The sequence below is a fragment of the Myotis yumanensis genome, unplaced genomic scaffold, assembly GCF_028538775.1.
Source record: "Myotis yumanensis isolate MYYU_CA2020_CCGP unplaced genomic scaffold, mMyoYum1.0.hap1 SCAF_9, whole genome shotgun sequence".
NCBI classification, from domain to species: domain Eukaryota; kingdom Metazoa; phylum Chordata; class Mammalia; order Chiroptera; family Vespertilionidae; genus Myotis; species Myotis yumanensis.
The window spans coordinates 66,273,869-66,299,999 of NW_027223760.1; the positions used below are offsets into that span (position 1 = coordinate 66,273,869).

The window sequence follows — 26,131 nt, forward strand, 5'->3', positions numbered from 1 at the left end:
CCGAGACCAAGGCGTGGGCAGAATTGGTTTCCTCTAAGGACGGCCACCTTCTCCCGTGTCCTCGCTTGGTCTTTCCTCAGTGCATGCATCCCTGGTGTCCCGCTGTCTGTCCTGTCAGACTGGCTTAGGGCCCAGCCTCACGGGCTTGCTTAACTTAATCACCCCTTAAAGTTCTGCTCCAAATACAGCCACATGCTAAGGTCCTGGGGGCTAGGGTCTCAAGCTATGAATCCTGAGGACACCACTCGTCATGTGCAAGCCCCTCAAAAGGGGAGCCCGACGAGGAGAGGTTGGGTCACACAGCAGGCTGGGGCCAGAGCTGAGGCCCGGTGTGGCCCTGCCGAGGGAGCCGCCTTCTCTCAAGGACTCCTTACACTCAGCCCTCCAGGGAATTCCCCTGGAGGGAGGTCTGGGCAGCTACATTTGCCAAAGTTGTAAATCTCTTAAGCCATAAGCTGCTCCTTGGCGTCCTCTGAACGCCCTAATGTGAACTACAGATGTTCCTCCCTTTTAAGATCTGAGCCCACTTCTGAATTTCCCATCGTGTTTGCACCTAAGGATGCAATTACCACTTCCTCCCATTGTCCTTTCGGCCTGTCCCTCCACGCTCGGCTGACGCAGGCTCTCAGTCCCGCTGGGTGAACACGAGGCTGGGAGGTTGCAGAGATCGGCTGCTTCTGAACGCGGCTGGTGGCGCGGGGCCAGCGATGCTTATCGGTCCACTCGGCTCCTCCGAGGTTACTTTCTTCTCTTCAGAAGGTGCCTGTGTACATCACGGAGAAGGTTCCCATCAGTTCTCCGGCCCGAGCTCATGCCAGCGAGTGCGGCCCTCGGCTACCGTCCCCCAGCCGGCTCCTTCCCAGGCCCTCCGGCGTCGCTGGTGGGCCAGCCTCCTGGGCCTGCCCAAGGCCTCTGGCCTCCGTGGCTCTCAGCCGGACTCATAGTTCGAGCCCAGCCGTCTCCCATGTGGACCACAGGCTGCCTATTTGGCCACGGTTATTAAGAACCAGAGAGTTGCGTCTCCTGCAGAGGTCACGGAGCTCGGGTTTCCAGCTCCCCTGGGAAGGGTCAGGGCCCAGGGTCCGGGGCATGGGTTTTATGTTTGTGGACTGATCTTAGATTTAAAGCACAAAATTGAGACCAGGTTTCTCTTCTCTTCCACTAAAAGGAAAAACAAACAGGAGTGCTGGGCCCTTCCTGCCTCTGGGCCTCCTCTACACGCTCCGTGGCGGGGCGTGAAGGAGGCAGGCCTGGCCGGGCGAGGCTGGGTGGGCGGCAGCAGAGGGGGCCAGGACCCCAGCCGCATATCGCCTCCCTGGTGTGGCCCCTCTGACGCCTATAAAATAGAAATTCTCACTTCCCTGGGGCTAGGGGCTGGGGGCTGGCGCTGCTGTCCTCTGAGTGTGTTTGATGGGTGGTAGCTCCTTCTCTGTTCACCCGTCCATGGTTTCCTCAGCCACAAGGCCCCGTCTCCCAGGGGGACTGGGTGGGTGAGAGGAGCCAAGCCCCTTTTGGTGTGAGGTGGTCCTTCTCCGAGCCTTGGCTCTCCTCGGGGTTTAGGAGCAGGCGTGTGCTGGGCCCAGGACACGGTCTGTGCCCAGCCAGTGGCAGCTACTACTTCAGACCATTCCTCCCACTTAACAGACTCACAGATGGAGGCCCAGAGATGGCAGAGGATGCCCCGGGGCCCACCGTAGTGACAGCTGGGATGTGAACGCAGGGTGTTGGACTGCAAGCCCAGGTTCTTCCTGCTGCGTTGGCAGGGGGCCTGGTGAGGCCAGAGTGGAGCTGTTGCTTAGAGTTTGGGGACTCGAGGATACCTGGGCTCCAGTCCCAAGGGAGCTACGGAGCAGAGAGCCACAGCCCAGACCCCTGAATTCTGGGCCTCAGCCTGGAGCCCGAGGGAGCCCCGCCACCAGCGAGGCTTGCCCAACAGCCCGAGACAGGCAGAGACACGCTAACACCACCTTCCCTGTGTCTTCCAGCGTCCGCCAGGACTTCGACGTCCCCACCAACCACCTGATTGGCGCGCACAACTACTGCACACAGGTCGGCGGGCGCGGGAGGGGCCGGGGCACTGCTGCTTCTCCCTCCCTCTTCTCTTCTTCCTCAGTCCTGCCAGCCCTCTGCCAGCAGCTGCCACATGCCTGCCTCCGCCAGCAGGAGCTGGTGGCACGGATGGGGGCCCGGGCCAGCGTGGGAGAGCACGCACTGTCTTTACAACAACCTCCCTCTGCATGTTCACAGCGGGCCCTTCAGGGGCTTCACTGGGGGAGGGGACAGTTAGCACAGTTGCTTGTCTAGCTCCTCCCAGTTCCGGTAGCACCAAGGAAAGGATCTGGTCAAGAGCCATGTGCCACCTCTGGCCTGCCTGTGCCTTTCTCTGAGGCAAGGCCTCGCAGAGTGGCCACCGGGCCAGGTACGTCCGGCCCACACAGGCATAGGCAGGCTGGCAGAGCTCTCAGTCCGATAGGCCCAGCTTTCAGTCCACTAGTGACCCAGTGAACCAGCTGTCTTGGGTTTTGCCTCACTGGGCCAGCCCCGAAAACATCCCTGGGCACCACGCAGGGGCAGATCGGGGCCTGCAGTTTGTCCAGGACACCCGAGGGACTGGGGTGGCTGCTGCCCGCTTCCCAGAGGAAGGCCTCAGGCTTCTCTGGCCACCTGGGCGGTCCAGCTCCCTCTCTGGGTGCTTATCTTCCCTGTGGGAGCTTCCCCCTCGGCAGGCAGAGAGCACTCCAGCCCAGGGGTGGGCAGTTAAGTGGGAGCAGAGGGTGCCAGACCCCAGTGTGGGCTGGGCTCTGAACCGTGTTGTCTGTTTCACTTGTGGCATGAGCTGGTGATGTTCTCCTCCCTGAGACTCAGTGTTCTCGGTGGGATGAACTGGTGATGTTCACCCCCTAAGACTCAGAGTCCCCATTGGTGGGATGAGCTGGTGATGTTCACCCCCCAAGACTCAGAGTCCTCATTGGTGGGATTAGCTGGTGATGTTCTCCTCCCTGAGACTCAGTGTTCTCAGTGGGATGAGCTGGGTGATGTTACCCCCTAAGACTCAGAGTCCTCATTGGTGGGATGAGCTGGTGATGTTCACCCCATGAGACTCAGGGTCCTTGTTGGTGGGATGAGCTGGGAGATGTTCACCCCCCGAGACTCAGGGTCCTCGTTGGGGGAACGAGGTGTTTGTGCTGGACCAGTGCGCTTTAAAGTTGGATGCACACCTGAACCCTCCAGGCTCACGTTGAGGAGCAGGCTCAGCTTCAGGGGCCTGGGCTGGGGCCGGAGCTTCTGAATCCTAACGGGCTCCGCAGGGAGGCGATGCCGCTGTCCGTGGACCACACTGAGTAACGGGGGACTGAGGACCACTGTGCTTTGCCGCTGTGTGATCGTGGGCCCAGGGGCAGGAGCAGCCTGTGGCCCCTTTGCCCCCCGTTTCAAGGAGGGTTCCTGCGAGGAAGGCCTGAGACTCACCCCAGGTGGGGAGCAGGAGCCTTTCCCCTTAAAACCAGATGGGAAAAGTGGAACCTGCCTGGCAAAGGCAGGCCTTCCTAGCAGCCGCTGCCATTTCCTCAAATTCCTCTCGTTTCCTCTGCGAGGACACGGCGAGGCCCGATGCCTCCCTCGGCGGCCTCCTTTACTGGCACTGGAGCAGGGGTCTCGGTGCCGACAGAGGGTTCATTACTGCACGGCCGCTCTCATGCTTCAGGGAAAACGCTGTGAACTCTGCCCTCCAGAGGAAGGGCTGCGAGGCCGCTCCCACGCACCGACCGGCGCCAGCCCTGGCAGGCGGTGGGCTGGATGGAGGGTCCTGCCCGCCAGGCGCTGGGTCTGGACTCGCGTGACTCATTGGTCAGCAGGCACTTAGAAGTTGCCTTCCTCTTGGACCTTTGGCTGGCCAGGTGGTACCTGAGGGTAGCAAGTAAGTGGAGAGGGAAGGGACCCCGGACAGGGAGACAGATATGTGGGTGGAGTCCAGCTCTGTCGCTGACTGGCTGGGCAAATCTTTCCCATCTGTGAGCCTCAGTTTCCCCATTCCTAGCAGGAGGTTGGACCCCTAGGTGTTCTGCATAAGGAAGGGCCCTTCCAGTCACCCCGAGGCACCGTCCCCTGGTTCTAGGGTCGGCAGGCTTGTAGGCCTGTCGGGTGTGGGTACCAGTCATGCAGCCACTGAACCCAGATTCCATGCAGCCGACAAGGGCAGAGACAGGGCCAGGGCCCACCTGCTGCCGCTGTCCTCAGCTCTCCTCCCTCTTGCAGAGCCCACCGTCCCGGTGAGACCCCAGTGAAGCCTGGGACTGGGTTACTGGTAGGGCCCCGTCTGCTTCCTGGTGTTGCTAACGTGCCCAGTTATGTAAATGCAATGAGCGCCTGTTATGTAAGATGTTATCATTGAGGGAAGTTGGGTGAAGGGTACACAGGAATTCTCTGTACTATTCTTATAACTGCTTTTGAGTCTAAAATTATTTCAAAATAAAAGAGGTTATTTTAAAAATTACCCTCCTTCAAGACCCACCCAAATGTCACTTCTCCACAAGTCGCCCTGAGCATCATGTGGTCCGGTGCCTGCCTGGCCCTGGCACACAGTCCCCAGCCCTGTCACATGCTGTGTTGTGCAGGCACACACCTGGAACCCCAGGGTGGACCCAAGCCCCAGGTCAGGAGCCATTCTTCCCTCCAGCAGCCCCCCGCCCCCGGCCTTGTGCACGGCTGGTGCTTGATAAATGCCCTCAGATTAGAGGCTGCTGAGGCCTCGAGCGGCTTCCATGGGAAGAGTCGGCAGCTTTCCCCCGGGCTTGTGGGATCCCTGAACTCAAGCCCTGACTCCCGCCTCTCTCCCTCCTTGCTTTCCTTCCTTCTCCACCCTTTGCCTTGTTGCCAATCTCCCTTTGACCAGCCGTCCCCTTCTCTCATCAACAGGAACTTGTCAATCTACTCCTGACCGGGAAAGCTGTGTCTAATGTTTTCAACGATGTGCTGGAGCTGGACTCCGGGAACGGGAACATCACGCTCCTCAAAGGCATTGCTGCCCGCAGCGACGTGGGCTTCCTGTCCCTCTTTGAGCACTACAACGCGTGCCAGGTACCAGGAGCCCCGCTCCCTGCACCAGCGGGGAGGGTGGGAGAACTGTGGGAACTGGGGTGCCGTCGCCCTCACAGAGGGTTTGGGAAGAAGTGCGGCTTTGTGCCCTCGGGTGCTGGGCACTAGGTTCACACCCAGAGGCAGGCGGTCCGTGTTCTGAGAAAGGTTGTGGGAAAGGGGCCGCTAGGGGTGTATAGGGTGATTGTGGGTCAGAGTGGCTGCCACTGTCGTGTGTGTGTGTGTGTGTGTGTGTGTGTGTGTGTGTGTGAAGGACAGGGGACCTGAGGTTACAGGCCTGTGTTAGTGTCCTGGGGCTACTGCAACCCAGCACTGTGAACTGGTGGCTTAAAACAGCAGAAATGCCTTGACTCACAATTCTGGACTCACAGCCGAAGTCCAAAGTCAAGGTGTGGCCAAGGCCCTGCTCCCTCTGAAACCCACAGGGAGAGTCCTTCCCCATCTCTTCTGGCTCTTGGTGCTTTCCAGCCGCTTGGGCACTCCTCGCCTGAGTGCTGCCTCCGCCCAGTCTCTGCCCGCCGCCGTGTGGCCATCTTCTCCCCGTGCCTCCTCCTGTAAGGGTGTCGGTCACGCGGGGTTGCAGGCCCCTCCACGCACCTCACCTCCATGCCATATCCGCAACAACCCTACTTCCAAACAAGGGTGTGTGCTGATGTCCTGGGGCTAGCACTTCAATGTCTTCTTGGGAGACACAGGTGTGCTGTCCACTGCTATGGGCCACGCGGTGTGGCCCATCCCCGAGTCTCTCTGGGGACCCCCACCTCATGGTCAGGAGCAGACCTGGGGGTCCACAGACCTGCACAGAAGGGACTGGTAGTGGCTGTTCCCTGAATGCGCCGGTGTCTGAGCGGAGCCCAGGAATGTGGCCACGTGGCCTGTGAGAAACACCAGGGCTCCAAGCATCACAGCCTGGGTGGGCTCTGGAGCGTGCAGCTCGAATTCCACGGCTGAGAGGGGAGCCTTGGCCGCGCTTACGGAATCTCGGGCTTACTTTCCGTGAGCCCTGGTTTCAGTCTTGTGTTGAGGGCGTTGGTCGAAAGTAAACCATTTCGCTTTGGTCTGCTGAGGGGAATTGATGAGGACGTCAGGGGGGCCCTCCTTGGAATAAGATGCTGATTGAAGGAATCCAGGCCCTTGGAGCTGCCTTACGACCCAGCCATTCCGCTTCTGGGAATGTGTCCAAAGAAACCCGAGGCCTGATTTGAAAGAAAATATGCACCCCTATGTTCATTGCAGTGTCATTTACAATAACCAAGGTTTGGAAGCAGCCCCAAAGCCCATCAGAAGATGGGTGGGTAGAAAATCTGTGGTACATTTATGCAGTGGAATACTACTCAGCCATAAAAAGGAAGCAAATCTTACCTTTAGCGACAGCATGGATGGACCTGGAGAGCATTATGCTCAGTGAAATAAGCCAGTCAGAGAAAGAGAAATAGCATACGATTTCACTTACATGCGGAATCTTATGAGCAAAATAAACTAACAAACAAAATAGAAACAGACTCATAGATACGGAGAACAGACTGACAGCTGTCAGAGGGGAGGGGCTTGTGGAGCTGGGTGAAAAAGGTGAAGGAATTAAGCAAAAACACAAAGAAAAAACCCAACTTATAGACACAGGAAAAGAGGGTAAAGGGGAGCATAAATGGTGATGGAAGGAGACTTGACCTGGGGTGTTGAATACACAATACAAATCTAGATGATGTATTATAGAATTGTACACCAGAAACCTATATCATTTTATTAACTAACTAGAGCCTGGTGCACGAATTCGTGCACGGGTGGGGTCCAGCTGGCCTGCCCCGATGGGGGCCAATCGGGGCCTAGTGGTGGGGGGGAGGGGACACGGGAAGTTAGCCTGCCGGCCCCATCCCCGATCGGGATGGGGGGCCCGATTGGGGTGGGGGGCCAACTTGGGGGAGGGGCCGCTGGAGATTGTGGGGGGCCGATTAGGGCCCAAATTGAGCCAGTTGGCAGCCGCAGTGCAGGTCATAGTGACCGGTCTTTCTGGTTGTTCTCCTGTTATGGTCGCTGGGCTTTTATATATATAGATGTCACCCCAAATAAACTCAGTAGAAAAGGGGGGTGGAATGCAGGCCCTTCAAAGATCTGAATCCTTGAATTCACATAGATCTTGTTGGCTATCGTGTGCTTGGCCGAAGGCTGGGAGTTCTGTTCCCTATAGCAGGTGATGTCTGCCCTCTGCCTTGGGACTGGGGGTCCTCCATCAGCTCTGTGACTCCACAGCCTGGTCTTGCTCATCTGACTTCCACCTCACTGCCCCCATCCCAGAGCCGGCAGTGAGGGTGGACTGCAATGCAGGCTGCAGGTGGAAGGCCAGCTCCTCGTGGTGGCCGGGGTGATGGGGCACTGACCGTCCAGGGAAGAACAGCATGGGACACGGTTTTTAACTTCAGTGCTAACCCCATCCCTGAAGGGGGGGTTCACTGCTGCCTTCATGGAGGCACCTGAGCCAAGACTGAGCTGGGCAGGGCGGTTATCTGCAAGCTCCAGCCTCCTCCACTTCCCCCAGCTCCCAGTTCCTCAAACCAGGAGGTCATATGGCTCCTACCCTACATTGTTCTCAACTCTGTCCACCTTCACCCCAGTCTGTGTCCCTAGAATCGCTGGCCTGGACACCTGTGACAGCTCTGCTGGTCTCGGCTCCTGTTCTCACCCTCTTCTAATCCTGTCTCTTCAGTGACATCCATTAAAGAGGGGCTCAGACCACACCATTCCTTGCTTAGCACCCCCCAGTGGTTGTCAGTCCTCTGAGACTGTCAGGGGCTGAATTGTGTCCCTCTCCCATTCCTGTGTTGAAGTCCTAGCCCCCAATGCCTTAGAATGTCCTACATGAGGAAACAAGGCCATTAAAGAGGTAACTGAGTTAAAACAAGGCCGCAGGGTGGGCTCTAATTTAATCCGACTGGTGTCCTTATCTCAGAAGAGGAGATTGGGACACAGACACAGAGGGAAGAGCACGGAGATGCAGGGAGATGCCTGCCACCCACAGCCAGGGGAGAGGCCTCAGGAGGAACCAGCCTGCTGACACCTTGACCTGGGACTCCAGCCTGCAGGACCGGGAAGTAGATGCTGTTGTTGAGCGCTGGGTCTGCGGAGCGTGCAGGCCCAGAGCTTCCAGCCTAGAGGCCCTGTGAGACCTGTCCCTTCCTCCGCTTCACGCTCTGGCTTAGAGGCCACTTCCTGGGAGGCATGTCCTGGCCTCCTCACTCTAAATGGGGGTCTCCTCCCTGCCCGCCTGCCATCTCCCATCATAGAACCTTAATTCTTTCCTTCCGGGTGAAGCACCACCTTCCGTTGCTGTGGAGATGGAGCTCTCCCGATGCTGGAGCGCTCAGAGGTTCTCTTGCATCACCACAGTCGGTGGTGGTCAGGCCTGGACCAGTGGTGGTCAGGCCTGGACCGCGGCCCGCGTTCTGAGGGATACGACAGATGGCGGCGAATCTGATGACGCTCAGGTTCCGTGAAATGCATGGGAGTGTACCATAGGCTGTCTGATTGCTGCCTGTCCCCCCGCTACTCTGCTGAGCGCCATAGGACAGGGCTGTTCTTATTCCCTTTGCTGCCATCTCCCCGTTGTCTCGCATGGTGCCTGGGACCAGAGCCCAGGCCACGCTGGACGATGTCCTCCTCGGAAGTGACAGGCTGACCCCCCAGCAATCAAAGGTTGGTCCTTTTCCATTAGGGCTTCTGAGCTGTAGTCCACAGGTGGGTTTGGGGCATTCACACCCCCCCCCCCCCCCCCCCACGTGAAAGACCCTCATTAAAAAGCAGTTCTCAGTCGTGCACGGTCACCTGCCAGGAGAAAGCCTCGGCTTGTGCTGGAGGAAACGTGCCCACGCCCCCTCCTTGCCCCAGGCCTTTGGTCAGCTGCCCCCAAACCCTAAGGAGGTGAATTTCATCTTTGGGAAATGTCACCCACTTGGAAGAGGCTCCTGAAGGGGAACCTCGTTTATAAACGCCCTGGGCAACCTTTCTGCCCTTAATCCTCTGACCGCTGTGTACATGGCCGGATGCCCTCTGGTCTCTCCACTGGAAAACTCAGGGCGGCTAGCGGTGCACAGGCGGCTCCCATTCCTGCCAGAAGAGCCCTGGTCCCCAGTCTCGGCTCCCAGTTCGAGGGGACACTCCCACCAGAAAAGCCTCTTTTGAGCCTGGAACAGAAGCCAAGTCTTCAGTGGGGTTTGGGCACGTCCAGCCACGTCCTTTAAGACACCTAATTCCCCCACATCCCACCCAGGAGTGGGCTCTGCAGTCACGTACTGTCACATGGGACTGCAGTGAGGGCCCTCTGGCCAGGAGGGCGGGGGAGGCGGGAGGCAGGGCGCTTGGACAAAGAAAATGAACACATTGTAAAGGCCCCCTCCCGCCCTGGGGAGGAAGCAGCTTTCATGAGCGAGTCCTTCACCAGGGACCTGGTCCAGGGCCTTCCGAGCACAGCCCTCTGCTCAAGGCCTCCCCTGCCCCCAGAGCCATCCCAGGCGGGCTCCTTGGGGCCCGAGGAAGGCTGCCGACCACTCGTCTGTGACGGCCCCGGAGAAAGTATGCCCTTCTCCCCACTGGAAAAATAATTCCCATTCTTTCCTTAATCCACAGGCTGCTCTGTAAATACCTGAGCAAGCAAACATCTCCTGGGGCCGGTGGGGATTTAGGCCAGACTCAGCCCGCCCAGCCCGTGGCACGTACAAGCTGAATAAGCCAGGGCCTGGGTGGGGAGAGGGCATCCACGGAGCCACAGGTGACAGAGAGAGCGGAGAGGGCTGGCTGGGGGGGCAGAGCCAGCCAGGCGTCCGACTCCCCTGGGCAGGCAGGACAGCAGTGGGGCTGAGGGCCTGGGGCATGGATTCGCTTTCCAAACACCCTCCACCGTGAAGACCTCTCCAGGACTCTCCCAGGAGGAAGTCCCAGCTCCCAGACCCCTGCCTGCTCCCCCAGAGGCCGTCCCTCCCCTCTCCCCGGCGCTCCCAGTCCCACCTGCCTTCAAGGTGAAGTCCAACCGAGTTCCTGACCCACCTCACTCATGAGGACCTTCGTTCATCAAACATTTGCTTATGCGGAGTATACCCTCTGCTCTTGGCGCTAAGGGCACAGCCCAGTGTGCAGCGGTGGGCAGATGTGTTATTGAGAGGAGTGAGGCCTGTGCTAGAGGAGTGCCTCGTTCCCAGGTGGGAGCTGGAGGCGGTGATCTGTGCTCCCTGATTGGGTGGTTTGGGGGATGCAGGACCCTGAAGGGAGGGAGAGGTGTACAGCCCCCTATTCCGCAGGCTGTGGGTGCTCAGGCAGCGGCTTGCCAGGCAGGGACTTGGCTGTGGGAGTGGTTTGAGGACTGGTGAGAGGTTCCCTGGGCTGGGCTGGGGGGGGGGGGGGAGCGGTGCCGGGGGGGGGGGGGGGGGCGGCGGGGTGTGGAAGACCAGTTTAGGAGGCCCTTGTCTGGGCAGGACAGGCTGGGTGTGAAGGAGCTTTGGGAAGCCGGCTGGCAGCACCGCACCATGTGCCGGCTGGATGTGGTGGTGAAGCGCAGACATGCCTGGACAGACATGACTGAGGCCGAGGCCCTGCGAGCAGCGGGTCTGAGCAGCAGGGGCAGCTCTGGGAGAGGCTGTGTCTGAGCGGCACGAGGGGACCCAGCATCACACACCGATTGTGATCCCCAGCCGGGCCTCCCTGAGGCCAGCCGCCCTGGGGTTGGACAGAAGATGCTCTGGCCCCTTTCCCAAGGCAGCACGTCGCATCAGGCATCCCCTTCCTCCTCCCCTGTCCAGGTGGGCTGCTTCCTGAAGACCCCGAGGTTCCCCATCTGGGTGGTGTGCAGTGAGAGCCACTTCAGCGTGCTCTTCAGCCTGCAGCCCGAGCTCCTGCGGGACTGGAGGGTCGAGCGGCTCTTCGACCTGTTCTACTACGACGGCCTGGCCAACCAGCAGGAGCAGATCCGGCTGACTGTTGGTGCGTGCCTCCCACCCATCCGTGCATCCTTGGGGAGCCTCCAGGCTGGTTAGGGACATGGGCCCTGGCGCCCGCACAGGGAGGTTGGAGAACATGCAGACTCCAGTGTCAGGATGAGGGGTCAGAGGGCGAGTGCTAGGTGTCCTGCAGGAGGGAGCCAGAGCTGGGCTGAGTGTCTGGGAGGTTGAGGGCAGGTATTGGAGGGCCTGGAATACCATCCAACAGTTTGGGTTTTATTCTCCAGGCAATAGGGAGCCCGGGAGGTTCTGGAGCGATGGGATAAAGTGTGTTTTTAAAGAGAATTATTCTAGTAGTTGCAGTGGGGGCGGGAGGGTGGGGCGGAGACTGAAGGCAGGAGGCCAACGAGGAGGGTGCCGTGCTGTCCAGGTGAGAAGTGATGGGCAGGAGCGAAGGTGGTCCAGTAGGGAGAGGGGAGGGCAGGTGCCAGAGCCGGGTCCCTGAAGTTGGGTTGTCAGTGCCGATCTCAGGGTGAGCTGGGCCCTGGGCTGAGCCTGTGCCTCTCCTGCCTCCACAGACACCACCCAGCTTGTCCCTGAGGACAGAGACGACGACCTCGTCCCGCCCCTCGAGCTCTGCATCAGGACCAAGTGAGTCAGGCCCACCACTGGCTGCGGAACCTCACCCGTGGCCAGGAGTGGGGTGTTTGGGGTGGTTGGGCCTGCAGAAAGGACGCCCCAACTCAGCGGGGTGTGGTGAGGGGGAACCCTGCAGATGGGAAAGACACAGCACTGGGACTTGTTCCTATGAAGTACTTTGTGTTTTGTGATCGTGGCCCAAGTGGAAAGGTGTGTGATTGGTGGGCTGATGTGTCTTCAGTAGCTTCTGAAGACATCCCTGCGGCGGGGCTCGGGTGAGTGGGTGCCTCTTGAGACCCTCCTCGCTCAAGGCAGCAGCCACGTGATGTGGTGAGTGTTGTTAGGTCCAAAGGGGGAAGGGCAGGTAAGGTTACCGGGGCGGTGGGGGTCGGGGGTCTTTTGCAGGACAGGACGGAGGTCGGGACTGGCCCACCAGCCAGTCTTGGGGCAGCAGCACCCTCTGCATCTTGGGCATTCTGCTGGGGCCAGTGGGCCAGCAAGCAGGGGTACCCCGAGCCTCAGAGGCCGGTGGGGGTCCTTGGCTCCTCTAAGCCAGCCCCTCGGTACTTAAGGGTCAGGAGAGGCGATTGTCCAGACTCAGGGGGAGTGGGGCTCACTTCACTCCTGAGTTCTCAAGCAGGCCTGGGCTGGCAGCACTCCGGGGGGAGGGGGTGGCCTTGGAGCTAGGGGTTTCAGGTGGGCAGGCCCTGTCCGGAGCCTCTGGGTAGTGAGTTGGAGGCTCTGGGTGCAGTGGAGGGGCAGGCAGGCTGGGGAGGGAGGAGACCTGGGTTCCGGGGCCTTCTCTGGGAGCAGTATAACTTGCAGGCGTGATGAGTGTGGAGCCAGGCTGCCCGCTGTGGATTCTGGCCTTGCCCTTCCTGCCTGTGAGCCCTGGCCTTACCTCCGTGCCTCACTTTGTCATCTGTGAAATGGGGATAATGGCAGAGCCTGGCTCACAGGGTTCCGCAGGGCAGCCGGTTACCAAGAGCTCTGTGAGCGGCTCTCATTGCTATTGCCTCTGCCCGCCACTCGTGAGTCCCTGTGACCTCAGGTGGGACCTTGTTTCCCTGCTTGTGAAGTGACCAGGGTTGAGGGGAGGGACGCACTGGTTGGGGCTATGGCAGTGGTCGGCAAACTCATTAGTCAACAGAGCCAGATTTCAACAGTACAACGATTGAAATTTCTTTTGAGAGCCAAATTTTTTAAACTTAAATTGTATAGGTAGGTACATTGTTATTAACTTAATTAGGGTACTCCTAAGGCTTAGGAAGAGCCACACTCAAGGGGCCAAAGAGCATGTGGCTCGAGAGCCGCAGTTTGCTGACCACGGGGCTATGGCTCTGAGATCTAGGGGCTCGCTCGGAGCCTAGGGGCACCGGTGCTCAAGGGCAAGCGGGCCCCTGAATGGAGCAGCAGAGAAATAAGACCCCACGTATCCAAGGAGAGGACATGGGAGATGTCGCCCATCTGCTCACCTGCCTGCCCACCCGCCCACCTCCCCACTGGGCCAGGGACGGAGCATTCCTGTGGGCTCCTGTGCCGGCCTTCCTTTCATCGGGTGGGTTAAAGGCATGTGGAGGTCGCCTTCCTTTTGTGTTGAAAGGGCCGCTCATGCAGAGCGATGAGAGAGGGCGAGCAGCAGGGAAGGAGGCAACGTGGCCTTGGCACCTCTGCCGGGCAGGGTGGGAGGCCACAGGCCATTCTTCCTGCAGGTGGGCTTGCCAAGCCGGGCTCGGGACCACACCCTGGGCACTTGCCCCGCCCAGGGACCCTGGGGCCCTCGCTGAAAGGCATTTGTCTCTGCGCCCCTCCCAGGGCGGCCCACCACCCCGGACCTCTCCAACGCCCATCGGAGCGCCCCTCTTTCCCCAGGAGAACTGCTGCCACCACCCCCCCCCCCCCCCTCGCCGAGCACCTCCCGGGCCTGGGCTGACTTCCTGGGCACAGCCCTTGTTGGCAAGTGCTTGCAAATGACTGGGCTCTGCTGTGTCAGGGGTCCCAGTGCAGAGACATCTGTGTGAACGTGGGCCTGGAGCCCCTCTTCCTCTTCGGCAGCTGCCCCTTCTCCCAGGACCTTCCCTGTCCCCCTCTCCCTCCCATGGCCATTGCCACAAGATGAAACAGTGAGACGATGGCGTGTGCGATGATGTGGGAGGCAGCATGCCTCAGGGAGCGAGTCCTCGGCCTGGGCACTGGCCCACGGTACCCGCACCTGTCCCTGCTCATTGTCCCAGGAGGGGCTGGGCAAGGCTGAGCCCTGGCATCCCCTCCAACAGTGCTGCCCAGTCCTCGTCACAGACAGGAACTCGAATTTGTGCAGCACCCGGTTAGGGACAACGGCTGGGGACTGGTGGCCATGGGGCCGGTGCTCCAGTGCACAGTATCGGCTGTGGCTTGACCACTGGGGAGATGTGCTCTAGAGCCCGGTCCTCAGGTGTTAGCGGCAGCCCCTATGGGGCGTGGTGACCCACAGGTCATGGGCTCACCCCAGGCTTCTGACTGAGAGGGCTGTGGGGGCCCGAGAATTTTCATTTGAGCAGTTCCCGGTGCTGCTGGTGCCGCTGCCCTGGCCCACGCTTTGAGGCCCACACTTCCGGTGCCTGGGAAGGACACTGCCCCGTCCCTGGCTGCCTGGTGAGGTCAGATGCCAGGCGAGCTGCTGACCCTCCTGCGTCTGACCGTCCCACCTTGCTGCAGCGCCCAGGGCCAGGGACTGTCTCCATGGTCCCTACCCGCCCTGCCCTCCAGCGGGGAGTGCTCCACCCTCTGCTAGCAGTTCCCTGAGACCAGCTGTCTGCCAGCTCCACTTCCCCAGCACTTGCCACCCCGCCCCCGCCCCGTTCCCCGTTCCCCCCACCCGTGGGGTCCACCTGGGTGGTTAACTCCGAGAAACTTTTCCCAGCGTTGTTCCCGGAAAAGTGGAGTGGGCGGAGTGGGACCTGGGCTCCCCCTCTGTCCCCATCAGATAACACACCCGTAATGGGAAACAGCCCAGCCTCCAGAATCCTGTTCCAGGGGTTGGATTACAAAGGCTTTGCGTTTTGTTTTCATCCCAGATTCTCAAGCAGCTCAAAGGGAGAAACTTGGGAAAGTGGCCTTTCAGGTCAGTGAGGACCCGCTGGACTAGGGTCTGCCTTTGGGGATAAGTCCTGCTCTCGTAGGAAGTCGCTGCCTGGGTGGAAGAGGGTAGGTGTGGTGCCACGGCCCGGGCTCAGGCCATTTCTAAGGCCAGTGCGACCCCGAGCACCTGCTGAGGTGAGTCAGTGCTCTCGAGGCATGAACCTGAGGGGAGGCGGTTCCCCTCCCATCCCTTTAGCCCCAAGGAACCCTGGGCTGGACTCCATGGAAGGAACTGCTGCATGCGACTTGGTTTCTGCTCTCGGGGTTCACATTCAAGTGGAAGTCAAGTTCAGAATCCACTGTTCTGGCCCAGGGAGAGATGCACCGTCTGCCCTCAAGCCCAGCTCTGTGGCCCAGGACCTCTGACGCTCACCTTGTCCCAGCACGGAGCACACCACCCACCTGGCCAGCTGTCCTCTTGCTTGGACCACAGGAGGCCCTTGCTCACCAGCAGGCAGCCCTTCCTTTTACAGACGGGCTCTCCAGGGTCGGGTCTGTGCCCCAGGCCAACCGCTACTCACGGGCAGCGTAGGGCCTGGAGCTGAGGCTCGAGCTGTCCCAGCCCAGAGGAAGGTCACTGGGCAGGCTGTGTGACTTCCTGCCACCTGCTTTGTTGCCATGGCAACACTGCACAAGACTTCGGTCTTTGCCTTTGGAGAAGAGCATCCTAAGTTGAACGGTCCCCGGGTCCTAGGCCATCTCTACTGTCTGGCGTGACGCACGTCTCCGCCTCAGAGAGTCTCCTGTTACCTTTGCTCACTTGTGTCAGTAATGGGGAGCCTGTCCCCTGCCCCTCCTCCCGCTGTTCTCTAACCATCTCAGCAAAAACAGGCTCATTTATGGTCATTTCCCAACAAGACACACTCAACCTTCCAGCCTGGCTAGAGTGGAGAAGACAACACAGTTGTCACCAGTCCAGAGAAAAGAGGAAAGAGCTCATAGCCGGGGCCTGGGGCTGGGCCACAGATGTTTCTGTTTGGAGGCTCAGACAAGAAATTGAAAATGTAATTCCAGCTGGAATGTTGCCTTCCAGGGCCTGGTGCCTAGCGCCCTGATCCCCGCTGCCCTCCACCCACCCGAGGGCCACCCGCAAGAGCAGGGTTCCCTGGGCCCCCACTGCAGCCCTCACACACCTGCCCCAGTTTCCTGGCACCTGGTTGGGCTCACAGAACACTGGGCTCCATGATGCGAGGGAGACATAGCGCAGGGTCTGGCCTCGCTGTCCTGCTTCGCGCTGTCACGTGTCTGACCTCCGGGAGCTTCCGTTCTGCTCTGCACCCAGCGTTCCCACCTGTTGGTTGGGAATGACCACGTGCTCCGTGACCACATGTGTGAGGGGAGGGGGGATTGGGAGGAGGCGGAGGAGAGGGACGGGAGAGTGGTGTGGGCCACAGCAGGCTTGTGACAGCTGGGGGCAGAGGGAAAGGACGGGGCAGAGGAAGTGAATAAGATTCAGGTTTCCCACTGGATCTGGCCTCCGAGGGTGCTCATTCAGCAGCACCCTGGGTGCCCATGCTCAGGCACCGAGCTGGAGGTCAAGGGGCGGGTGGAATAGCTCTACCTTCTGGAGACTCACAGGCTGTCGGGGAGGGAGACCCCTGAAGGATGGGGCGGAGGCCCAGACAGGTGAGACCCCCCTGGGGCTCCTTCCAGAGCTGCTGGGGCCCAGGGAGGAAGCCTGCACAAAGGGTACTCCCCTGGGGAACCCAAGTGAGTGAGAGGAGCTGGTGTCCTCCTACCAGTTGGCTCGGAGGCTCTGACACAGGCTCTATCGGGCATCTCTCCCCCAAATCGGGGTTATCAGCGTTGAAATTGTTTGGCGCAGTCACTGTCGTTCTGTTGACCATGGCCGTTCTGGCAGCCCTGGGGGAAGGGCCACATCTGTGGCTGTGAGGGGATGTCAGTGACCCTGAGCCCACGTTGGCCCCAGGGACCGTGGCAGCTTCACTGAGCTCACCCCTATGCCAGCGCTGGGTCCTCAGCCCGGGTGGTTTTGCCCCCCAGGGTCTGCTTGGCAATGTCTGGGGCAGGTTTGGCTGTTGCAGTTGGGGTGGGGAGGGTACCAAACACCCGCAATGCACAAGCCCCCGCAGCAGAGTTACGAAGCCTGCAATGTCACGGCCTTGCCCTGCGCCCCGCCCTTCCTCTCAGCCTCCTCCTGACAGAGGGGACCAGGGCGTAGGCGCTGTGCAACGCCGAGCCTCCGTCCGCCCCTCCCGTCTCACCTGTCTTCACTGCGCTGCGGGCTCTTCCTGTCCTTGCAATGGACTCAGAAGCGACTCCCCAGTGGGAGCAGTTTTAAAAGTGTGTGTTTCATGTCCCGGTCCTTTCAGGCTTTAAGCCGTCTCTGCTTTGACTTCCGATTGTAAATGGCAGGCTGCTTCTCTCTGGGGCTGTAGGACTCTCCCTCCAATGGCTGGAATGGGGTGGGTTCCTTATCTCTGTGAAAACCCCCAAACTAAGTGTAAACCCCATGGCCTGGCCATAGGACGTGGTGGCTGTTGGTGTGACATGACATCTAGGGGCAGACAAGCCTGACTCGCCCCCGCCCCGAAACCAAGTGCCATCTCACCGGGGTCTGAGATGTTTGCAGATTGGGAGCTCAGAGGAGGAACTCCACCTGCCTGTTCAGAGTGGGGAGGACAAGGCTGGGAGGGATGGAGAGGGATGGGGAGGGCCTTGGGGGCCAGGCTGAAGGTGGATCTTAGAGGGACACAGAAGTCCAGTCCATTTATGACTCTTCCCCTCACTCTTGCCCTGGGGTGGGCAGTCTTTCCCCCTTTGCAAATCGGCCCCTGAAGCCCAGCTGTGGATAGACATCACTCCCCGCCCTGCCTCCCTCTGCTGCCTTCCTGGGATCTGGAGTGAGGATGTGTCCCGAGAGCCCCAACGCTCAGAAAGTAACTGACAGAGGCTGCTGCTTACCCACAAATCTTCATAGAACAATAAAAGCTTTTTGATAACAGCTTCAAAACTGCAAAGATGAATAGAGGAAGAAATTGAAAATCTCAAATTACATGGTAGAATCAATTGAGCCCTGCGCTGTGTGGCTACAGTTTGCTAAAGCGCTATTAACCCAGCAGACGCAGTGGGCTAGCCTCGTCCCTGGGAGCCTGTGGTCAGCACCACACCTGCCCAGCCTGTCTCACCTCCAATATTCCCCGCTGACTGCACTGTGTGGGCTGCTCGGGGGCATCTCAGGGTCCAGCATCAGCGAGTGCAGGCTGTGGGCACTGACCACCTAGGGGCAGCCCGCCCCTCCCGGCCACAGTGGGCTGTCTCCAGGTCCAGTCCCAGTGCCTCTTCTTGCAGCTGCGACGATGTGCTGGTGCTGGTGCTGGTGCTGGTGGATTCCACTGAAGTGGTTCAACCCCTGGACCCCGAAGAGCCTCCTCCGGATGGGCCTCAGTGCTGACATACAGCAGCTCAGGATAGAGTCTAAAGCACCCGGACACCACGGAGTCACTTCATTCTTCCACGTCCAGTGGACAGCGATGCCCAGCCTTTCAATTCACACGACGTGTCTGGTGATGGAGGGGGCAGGGCCCGTGGACGAGCACAGTGGGTTGTGCATCTTGCCACGTGTTAGGTTGCAATGTGTCTTACTAACGTAGTTCTTCCAGCCATTACTGCCGGTAAAGACTCTTCCAGAATGTATGCAAATTGTTGCACATCCAGACCTGCTTCTGAAGGGTCCCAGGAGCAAATGGACCAGGCGGTGACATGGCACCGCTCAGCCTGCCGAGCCAGAAGTATGCAGCCTATTTTGGGTGAGATTTTTTACCAAGTGCCACGCAGAGACACAGAGCTAGTTTGGGAAGGGCCAGTTCCCTAAAGCAGCAAGACATTCACAACTGAACAGCTTCCCAATCACCCACCCGTCTCAGCCTTTAGCGAGGAGGGGCGGCTCAGCGTTCATACATGGACCAGGTGAAGGTTTCTTGGATGCTGATTGGCGTGCTTGCCTGGGGCAGGGCTGCCTCGTGTCTGGACCACGCTGAACGTTACACCCTCGCATTCCCGTGGTTGTGGAAGGTCTAGCTTCGCTGTGCCCTGCGTGGAGTGAAGGGAATGCAATATTAATTGTTCCAAACAGGCTATGTGCAAATATCTCCCGCTCTAAACCTTCCCACAAGAAGCACAGCAATTCCGTTAAGATGTATTTCTCCAAATTACAAGAAATCTTTCTGCTCATTTGAAGGGGAATGGATGGTGTGAATTAGGCAGAAGGTTCAGCAGGGGAACAGACAGTCTGCGGACACCGAGGAGTTGTCTGGAATGGGAGGACAGGACGTTGGAAGAGCAGAGTGTATCTGAACCCACTGCCTCTGCAAGGCGGTCCCTCGCCATCTGAGGGCGGGGGCGGGGATGTGGTACCTGCCGTGAGGAAGGACAGAGCAGAGCTGAGGCAGGGGAGAGAAAGGACTTCCGTGGGAGTCCGGGGTATCCATGACAGTGAAGGCGGTTGGGTTTGTGATGAAACCCCTTGGTGCTTCTAAGCTTCTGTTGGGAGAGGCACCCACCCTGTTTTTGGCGAGACATCCGTCCCTCCTCCTTGCCCTCCAGACTGCAGATGTGCAATTAAAGTGAGAAAAGCTGCTCTCCCTTCCTCCTCTGTGGCGGTTCCCATTTTGACGTTTGTCCTGGAGAAAAACTCCCTCCCTCCCCAGGCCCCTGTGTGTGAAAGCATTCCTACGCTCCAGCCTCAGCTCTGCACTCTGTCTAGCAGCGCTGTGGGGGTACCGTCTGCTTCCACTCCATTTCATCTTAGGGGAGTGTGTATGTATCCGATAGCCAGTGCCGGATCCATCGCCCACAAACGTGATTCCTCCAAGTTGTTTAGAAATATAGCACCACATATTCAAGTCGCATGTTGGGAAATGTCATGGTCTCACGGACCATCACTTTGATTTTGGAATTGAACTATTATTAAATGGTATGAGAGCCCTGGACTACAGTTTAATTATGCTCAGTGCTTCTTAGGGCGTCACACACTATTTAATAATGTGTACAAATGAATGCATGTCTGTTTTATTGAATGGCCCACAGCCCTTCACTAGTTCCTGTGGCTCTTAGAGCAAAGGCCAGCATCCCTGCAAGGCCTCCGGGTCCCACATGGCGCCGCCCCCGCCGCTCCTCACCCTCTGCTGCCCTTCTTTCCACCCCTTGCTGGGCCTCACCAGCCAGACCTCCTCCTGCATCTGGAATGAGCCCGAATTTTTCTGAATGTAGGTCTTCCACGTGCCTTTAAAGTGCCACCGTCAGGCACCCCTGGAAAGTGTCTGGATTCAGATGTGTGTGGGTCACTCACATCAGCCGAGGGCCCCACACGGCCAGGCACCTAGGAGCTCTCAGTGAACAGTCGTGGCAGAAGGAAGGAAGGAATGAAAGGAAGGAAGGAAGGACCTGCCCCTCCATCACCCTCGGGGTCTTGGGTGCATTTGTAAGGGGCTAGGTGCGGGCTTGTGTGTGAGTGGGCAGGGCAGAACCCTACTCCTGCAAGACCCCAAGGCAGGAAGGTCAGGTGAGTGAGGGCCTGAGGGGCTCCTGCGTGGGCCCTGCTGCTCTGACGCTCTTCCTGTCCCTCTGCTCGTAGGTGGAAGGGGGCGTCCGTGAACTGGAACGGCTCAGACCCGATCCTGTGAGCCTTCGTGTGGGAGAGTTCTATGACTCCACTCGTCACAGGGTGACAGTTGAGCCCCCGGCCTCAGGGACGAGTCTTGGATGGGTGTCACCCCCACCTGGGCCAGCACTGCTGCAGAAGCATCCAGAACCTCTGCTCCTTCCACCAAGGGCCGCCCTGGACGGACAAGGGCCCACGGTGCTGTGGCTCCCTCCCAGCCGAGCTGTGACTGCCAAGGACAGGAAGGAGGCGCTGCTGGGCCTCGGCTGCCCTTCCCTGCATCCCTCCCTGGCTCCCTGCTGAGCCACCCCCTTGCCCAGCCTCTGACATGGTCCTCCCGGGACCCTGGACACTGGTTATTTCTGGTGGTCGGCTTTCTATAAAACAGGAGTGAAACCACGCAAGAGCCAAGACTCATTTGTTCCTGTGGCCGCGAAGGAAGCGCCAGGTCTGCGTGGTTCGTGGCTGGGGTGGGAGCAGTCCTGGGTGCAGGGGCCTGGTGACCTGTGGGCTAAGATGGCCCTAACCGGGGTCTCTGTAGGCAACTGATAGCCTCTGGTTTTGAGGTGTTCCTGCTGGACTTCTGCTCAGAGCCAGGTCTCAGGCACCAGGTGATGTAAGCCGTGCTGACCAGGAGCAATCTGGTTCTCCGGGAGCCCTCCCAGGGCAGTCCTGGGTGCCTGTGTGTGTGTGTGTGGGGGGGGGGGGGGGGGGCGAGGGGGGAGGTCTCAGGAGCCCTCCCAGGGCAGGCCTGGGTGCCTGTGTGTGTGTGTGGGGGGGGGGGGGGGGTGAGGTCTCAGGAGCCCTCCCAGGGCAGGCCTGGGTGCCTGCCGGGCCCCGAGAGGATAGTTGGCAGGACCTGGCCAAGTGGATTTGGAGGAAAGAACCTTCTCGGGAGGGACCAGTTGGCCACGGAGGGCAATAGGATGGAGATGAGCTGAGGGACGGGTGTGGCCCCTGTGTCTGCAGTGGGCATGTGCAGAAACTGGCTGAACATGGGGGGGCGGGCAGTCTGCGGATTCCCCACATTGCAGAGCCAGGATGGAGTGGCTGGGCATGGGAAAAACAGTTACTCCTGACGGGAAATTGTACAGTCGAAGCCTCCTCATCCCATTAATGTATATCCTCCGATTGCAGAAAGAATGGGAGGTGTAGAATGCAATGGAGGCTGGTGAGAAAGACCAGAAAGAGCGTGGTGTCAAAAATGGAGGTTGGGACCTTTGCATTGGCTCCCAGCACCAGGACTGAGGGCGGGGGGCCAGAGGCAGAGCCGCCTCCAGTGGCCCGGTAAAGAGCCCTGTGCTCTCTTGGGCGGTGCAGAGCTGTGGCCACTGTGGCCGCTGTGAGTCTTTGGGGACAGCAGGGAGGAGCCGGAGGGAAGTGACGGCTGGGATGCTTTGTCCAGGCTGTGCAGAGGCCTGGGGTTCTGCTGTGTAAACTCCGAGGCCCTTCTCAGCAGGCACCCGGCAGAACTGCTTCCTATATGCCCCTGAAATGTTTATGCGCTTGTTTTCCTTGGCCAGGCGGCCACGGAGGAAGGTGGTTTCCTTGCAGCGGCTTTGTTTATCAGCCTGGAAGGAAAACTGTCTTTTCAATGAAACTCACTTAACCTTCTGACCAGGGTCCCCGTGGCAGGGCTGGGGAAATCAAAATATTCCCAGTGTTGCTTGAGGAGATCGCTTCCAACAAATTACAAAAGCACTTTCTGGAAGCCGAGACGCAGGTACACATGCAGCTCAACACCCGTTGCCTGAGTTTTCTGGATGGAAGATGAGCGAAGCCTAGCACCTCCTCTCCTGGACTCAGAAGGCAGAACTAGCCCACATCCTGGGCCAAGCCTGCAGGCACGGAACACAGGCCCAGGCGCCTGGCTCGAGGGCGTTCTCCTTTGGAGGCCTAGTTTTCTAGGGTCAGCTTCAGTGGCCCCGGGCCCCCATTATAGGAAAATCTTTGTGTACATGTACGTATGTGTAATTTTCTGGGAAGAGAAGCCTTAGACTTCCTCATGGCCTTGCACTTGGAATAATACCCCCTCTTTGCCCTCAAAAGGTTAAGAGCCAACTACCTCCTAGAGTGGAGTGGCCTCCCCAGGGCTGCGTCTGGCCTGGCCCGGCCCTGCGTCTTGGGGGTCTGGTCCACTGAACAAGCAGACCTCGGTGGGGTGCGGGCAGGAGGCAGCTCATCCTTTCTCACTATACCTTCCCACTGGGCTCCCTCCTGTTCTCCACTGTCTGTTTCTTGGTCTCTGATGAAAGCAGGCCCACTCCACTGCTTCGGGGGCAGTGTGAGCAGTGAGACCGTCTGATGGTAACACACCATGCTCTCACCGATGGAAAGCTCACATGGGGGCCTCCTCACATGGGGCCTCCTTTTATGGGGCCTCCCCTTATGGGTTCTCCCCTTATGGGGCCTCCTCACATGGGGTCTCCCCTTATGGAGCCTCCTCTATGGGGCCTCCTCTTATGGAGCCTCCCCTATGGGGCCTCCTCTTATGGGGCCTCCTCTTATGGCGCCTCCCCTATGGGGCCTCCCCTTATGGGGCCTCCCCTTATGGGGCCTCCTCTTATGGGGTCTCCCCTTATGGGGCCTCCTCTTATGGGGTCTCCCCTTATGGAGCCTCCTCTTATGGGGCCTCCTCTTATGGGGCCTCCTCTTATGGGGCCACCTCTTATGGGGCCTCCCCTTATGGGGCCTCCTCTTATGGGGTCTCCCCTTATGGGGCCTCCCCTTATGGGGCCTCCTCTTATGGGGTCTCCCCTTATGGAGCCTCCTCTTATGGGGCCTCCCCTTATGGGGCCTCCTCTTATGGGGCCTCCCCTTATGGGGCCTCCCCTTATGGGGCCTCCTCTTATGGGGCCTCCCCTTATGGGGCCTCCTCTTATGGAGCCTCCTCTTATGGGGCCTCCTCTTATGGAGCCTCCTCTTATGGGGCCCTCCCATTGCTGGGACTTCTCCGGAGCCGGGTGATTTGTGCTGTGGCTGTTGCTTCTGGTGGAGTTCCTGCCTGCTCCCCAGTCAAGAAGACCAAGTCTGCCTCTGCAGGATCCATGTTTGAGCCAGGCAAAGCACCGACACCTCTTCGCCTCCCACTTCTGGAGGTCGGACCTTCCCACCTCAGCCTGCCTGTCTGCTCAGCCACCCATTGGGAGCAGCGGCGTCTCGTGGGAGAGGAGACCATCCCCCTCACTCCACAGCTGAGGGAGGGAGACCCCCGCACCCTGCCACCTCTCCCACTGCCCGCCCAGTGCTTCCTTCCCCTTGTCCCGGGGCCAGAGGCTGTGATGGACCCATATTGGCAGAGCCATGTGCACCACTCTCTCTGTGAGTTCTACGGAGACAGTGCAGGTAAGAACCATTTCCAGAACCATAGGGCTTCCTGGGGAGGCGGGGCTGGGCCCGGGCTTGGAGAGGATGTGCAAAGGCAGGGGTGCGTCCAGACCCCACCCAACCCCTGGGGTCTCTGTGTCCGAGCCAGGAGGGAAGTCAGGCAGCAGAAGAGGGACCCCAGAGGAGAAGGGTCAGTCTTTGCCAGGCTCCTGGCAACACGAGTCTTTTCCCGCCCTAGTTCGACCCGAGTCGCGGCCCAATGTGCAGTCCTCAGACCAGCAGCATCCACAAGGCCCGAGAGCTTAGATATGCGGAACCTCGGGTCCGGCCCAGCCAGACCCACCGAATCAGAAGCTGCATTTTAACAAAACCCTCGGGTGAGTCAGATGGAAGTTCGAGGAGCTCTGCTCCAGCTTGCGATGTGGGAGACAGGGGGAACGCGGACGTCGCCCCATCGTGAAGAAGTAAGTGATGGAGGAGAGCTGCAGCGGGACTGGAGGGCCTGGGCTTGGTGCTGGTCCACTGCTGCCTCCCTGGGCCTCAGTTTCCTCATCTGTAAGATGACCTCCTCGCAGGCTGGAATGAGGATTCAGTGTGGGAGTGGCGTAGAGCAGGGCCTGGCCCTTCACAGGGACTCGATGAGTGCTTTTAATTTTTGTAGGGGGGGGGGGCTCGGGGAGGCTCCCCAGGGGTGGCAGCATCTCACTGGGGCCTGGATGAGGGGCTGGTTGTGACAAGTGGAGAACTGGATGGAGGATCTTTGCAGGTAAAAAGAACAGTGAGAACCAAGAGACTGTCGGGGTGACCAGAGAGGGGGAGCTCCGAGGGTTAGGAGAGGAGGCAGCCAGTAGGAGATGACTTTAGCGGGTGGGCTGGGGGTTGGGGCGTTTTCCCCGGACAGGATGGCTCAGAGCCCTGCTTCTGACCTCTCCCTCTGGCCCGGGTAGGTGTGAGTGGGGGTGTGAGTGGGGGGGCACGTTGAGGGACTCCTGCTGTGCTCCCAGTGAAGGCAGTGTGAGTGAGAGGTGAGGGACAGACAGGGGTGACAGACACAGATGGCCTTCCCTCCCAGAGGCCCCGGGGACAATCCTCACCGGCCACCAAGCCCCTCTGGGACCCTGAAACTTGCAGGAGGCGATCAGGCTGCCAAGTCCACGTGCAGGTCTCTCTCTGCACCCACCAGAGTCCTCCCCACTCGGTAATCATGTCCTAATCCTCACGGGCTGTGGGAGCTGTAGTTACAAGGCAAAAATGCCAGGCATTTGCGATAAGGAGATTGCTTAATGCAGGACGAGCGGTGGGCGGGTGTGTGGGCGGGCGAGTGGGCGGGCGGCTGCCCCGGGGGGGTGGGCAGCACTCTGCCAGAGCCTGCCTGTTGCTCCACAGACCTGCTCGGTGTGAGAGGGGTCGAGCCTCACTCGGGGACTGCGGAAACCCAAGGTGGGCTGCCCCCCTTTTCATGCCATCTATGATCACCATGCTTCATCCCACTGTCCTGCCCAGGTTCCCACAGCAGGCCAGCCTATGTCCTCAGGAAGTCAGTGAAGGCCTTCTGCTTACAGACGGGGAAACTGAGGCCCAGATGGCAATCCTTGGTGAAGAGCCCTCCCGGGAGATTTCTCCTTCACAGGGGTTTCTTGGAGACAGACCATCAGATGGTCTTGGGGCTAAAGGGAATATATCTGGTATCTGATGGGGAGGGGGTGATGCCAACCTGCCACTCATTCCCCCATCTCTCCTCCAGCCCCCGCACCCCACCCCACGTCACAGCAGCTGCTTCCCCAAAGCCTTTGCTAGTGCTTTGTTGCACCTGGTTCCTGCCCTTGGGCTTGCCCTGTTGTCTGTCAAAGTCTCCCCACCCCTCAAGGCCTGTCTTCAAGGTCCCTCCTCTAGGAAGCCCTCCTGCATTGCCCAGCTGAAAGCGCAGCCTTTACCCTCTGAGTGTCCTCTATCAGCTCCTCTCTCACATTCCCTGTTACTGCGTGCGGACACACACACACACACACACACACACACACACACACCTCTACATAGTGCTGTTTCCTTCTCCCTGGGCCTGGGGCTCTCTTCTTCCCACGTACCTGCCCCATCCGGTGGGATGAAGCCCAAGGCTCACTCCTTTCTTTGAAGAAGCCCCTCCCTAGCCCACACCTGTGCCCCCGCCTGCCCCGCCTCCAGGCAGAAAGGCCCAGCACTGGGTGTCAGGGTGGGGAGGCGGCAGCTGCCTGTCTCTGAACCGTTGATTCCGGGTGTGGTTTTGAGATTAAACCTGGCGCCTTTCCTGTGCCCCGATAAGGGCAATCCTGGCTGCTTATCTGGCGGTTTCTGTTTTAAAGCCTGTTGACATCTGGGAGGTTGGCACAGTCCCGCCTGTCTTAGGAGCGGAGTCCTGGGTGATAAGCACCCA

The 26,131-nt window shown here is 59.4% G+C and overlaps 1 protein-coding gene across 1 annotated transcript in view; it reads left to right on the forward strand.

The window, feature by feature from the left end:
* MINDY4 (MINDY lysine 48 deubiquitinase 4) overlaps positions 1–20,788 on the forward strand; it is an 88,940-nt gene extending 68,152 nt beyond the window's left edge. The window contains exons 14-18 of the mRNA XM_070424521.1: positions 1,986–2,049; positions 4,915–5,076; positions 10,878–11,058; positions 11,594–11,666; positions 20,371–20,788. Coding sequence (XP_070280622.1) covers positions 1,986–2,049; positions 4,915–5,076; positions 10,878–11,058; positions 11,594–11,666; positions 20,371–20,419 — 529 coding nt within the window. The 3' untranslated portion in view covers positions 20,420–20,788. The remainder of the gene's footprint in view (positions 1–1,985; positions 2,050–4,914; positions 5,077–10,877; positions 11,059–11,593; positions 11,667–20,370) is intronic.
* The last annotated feature ends 5,343 nt before the right edge of the window (positions 20,789–26,131 follow it).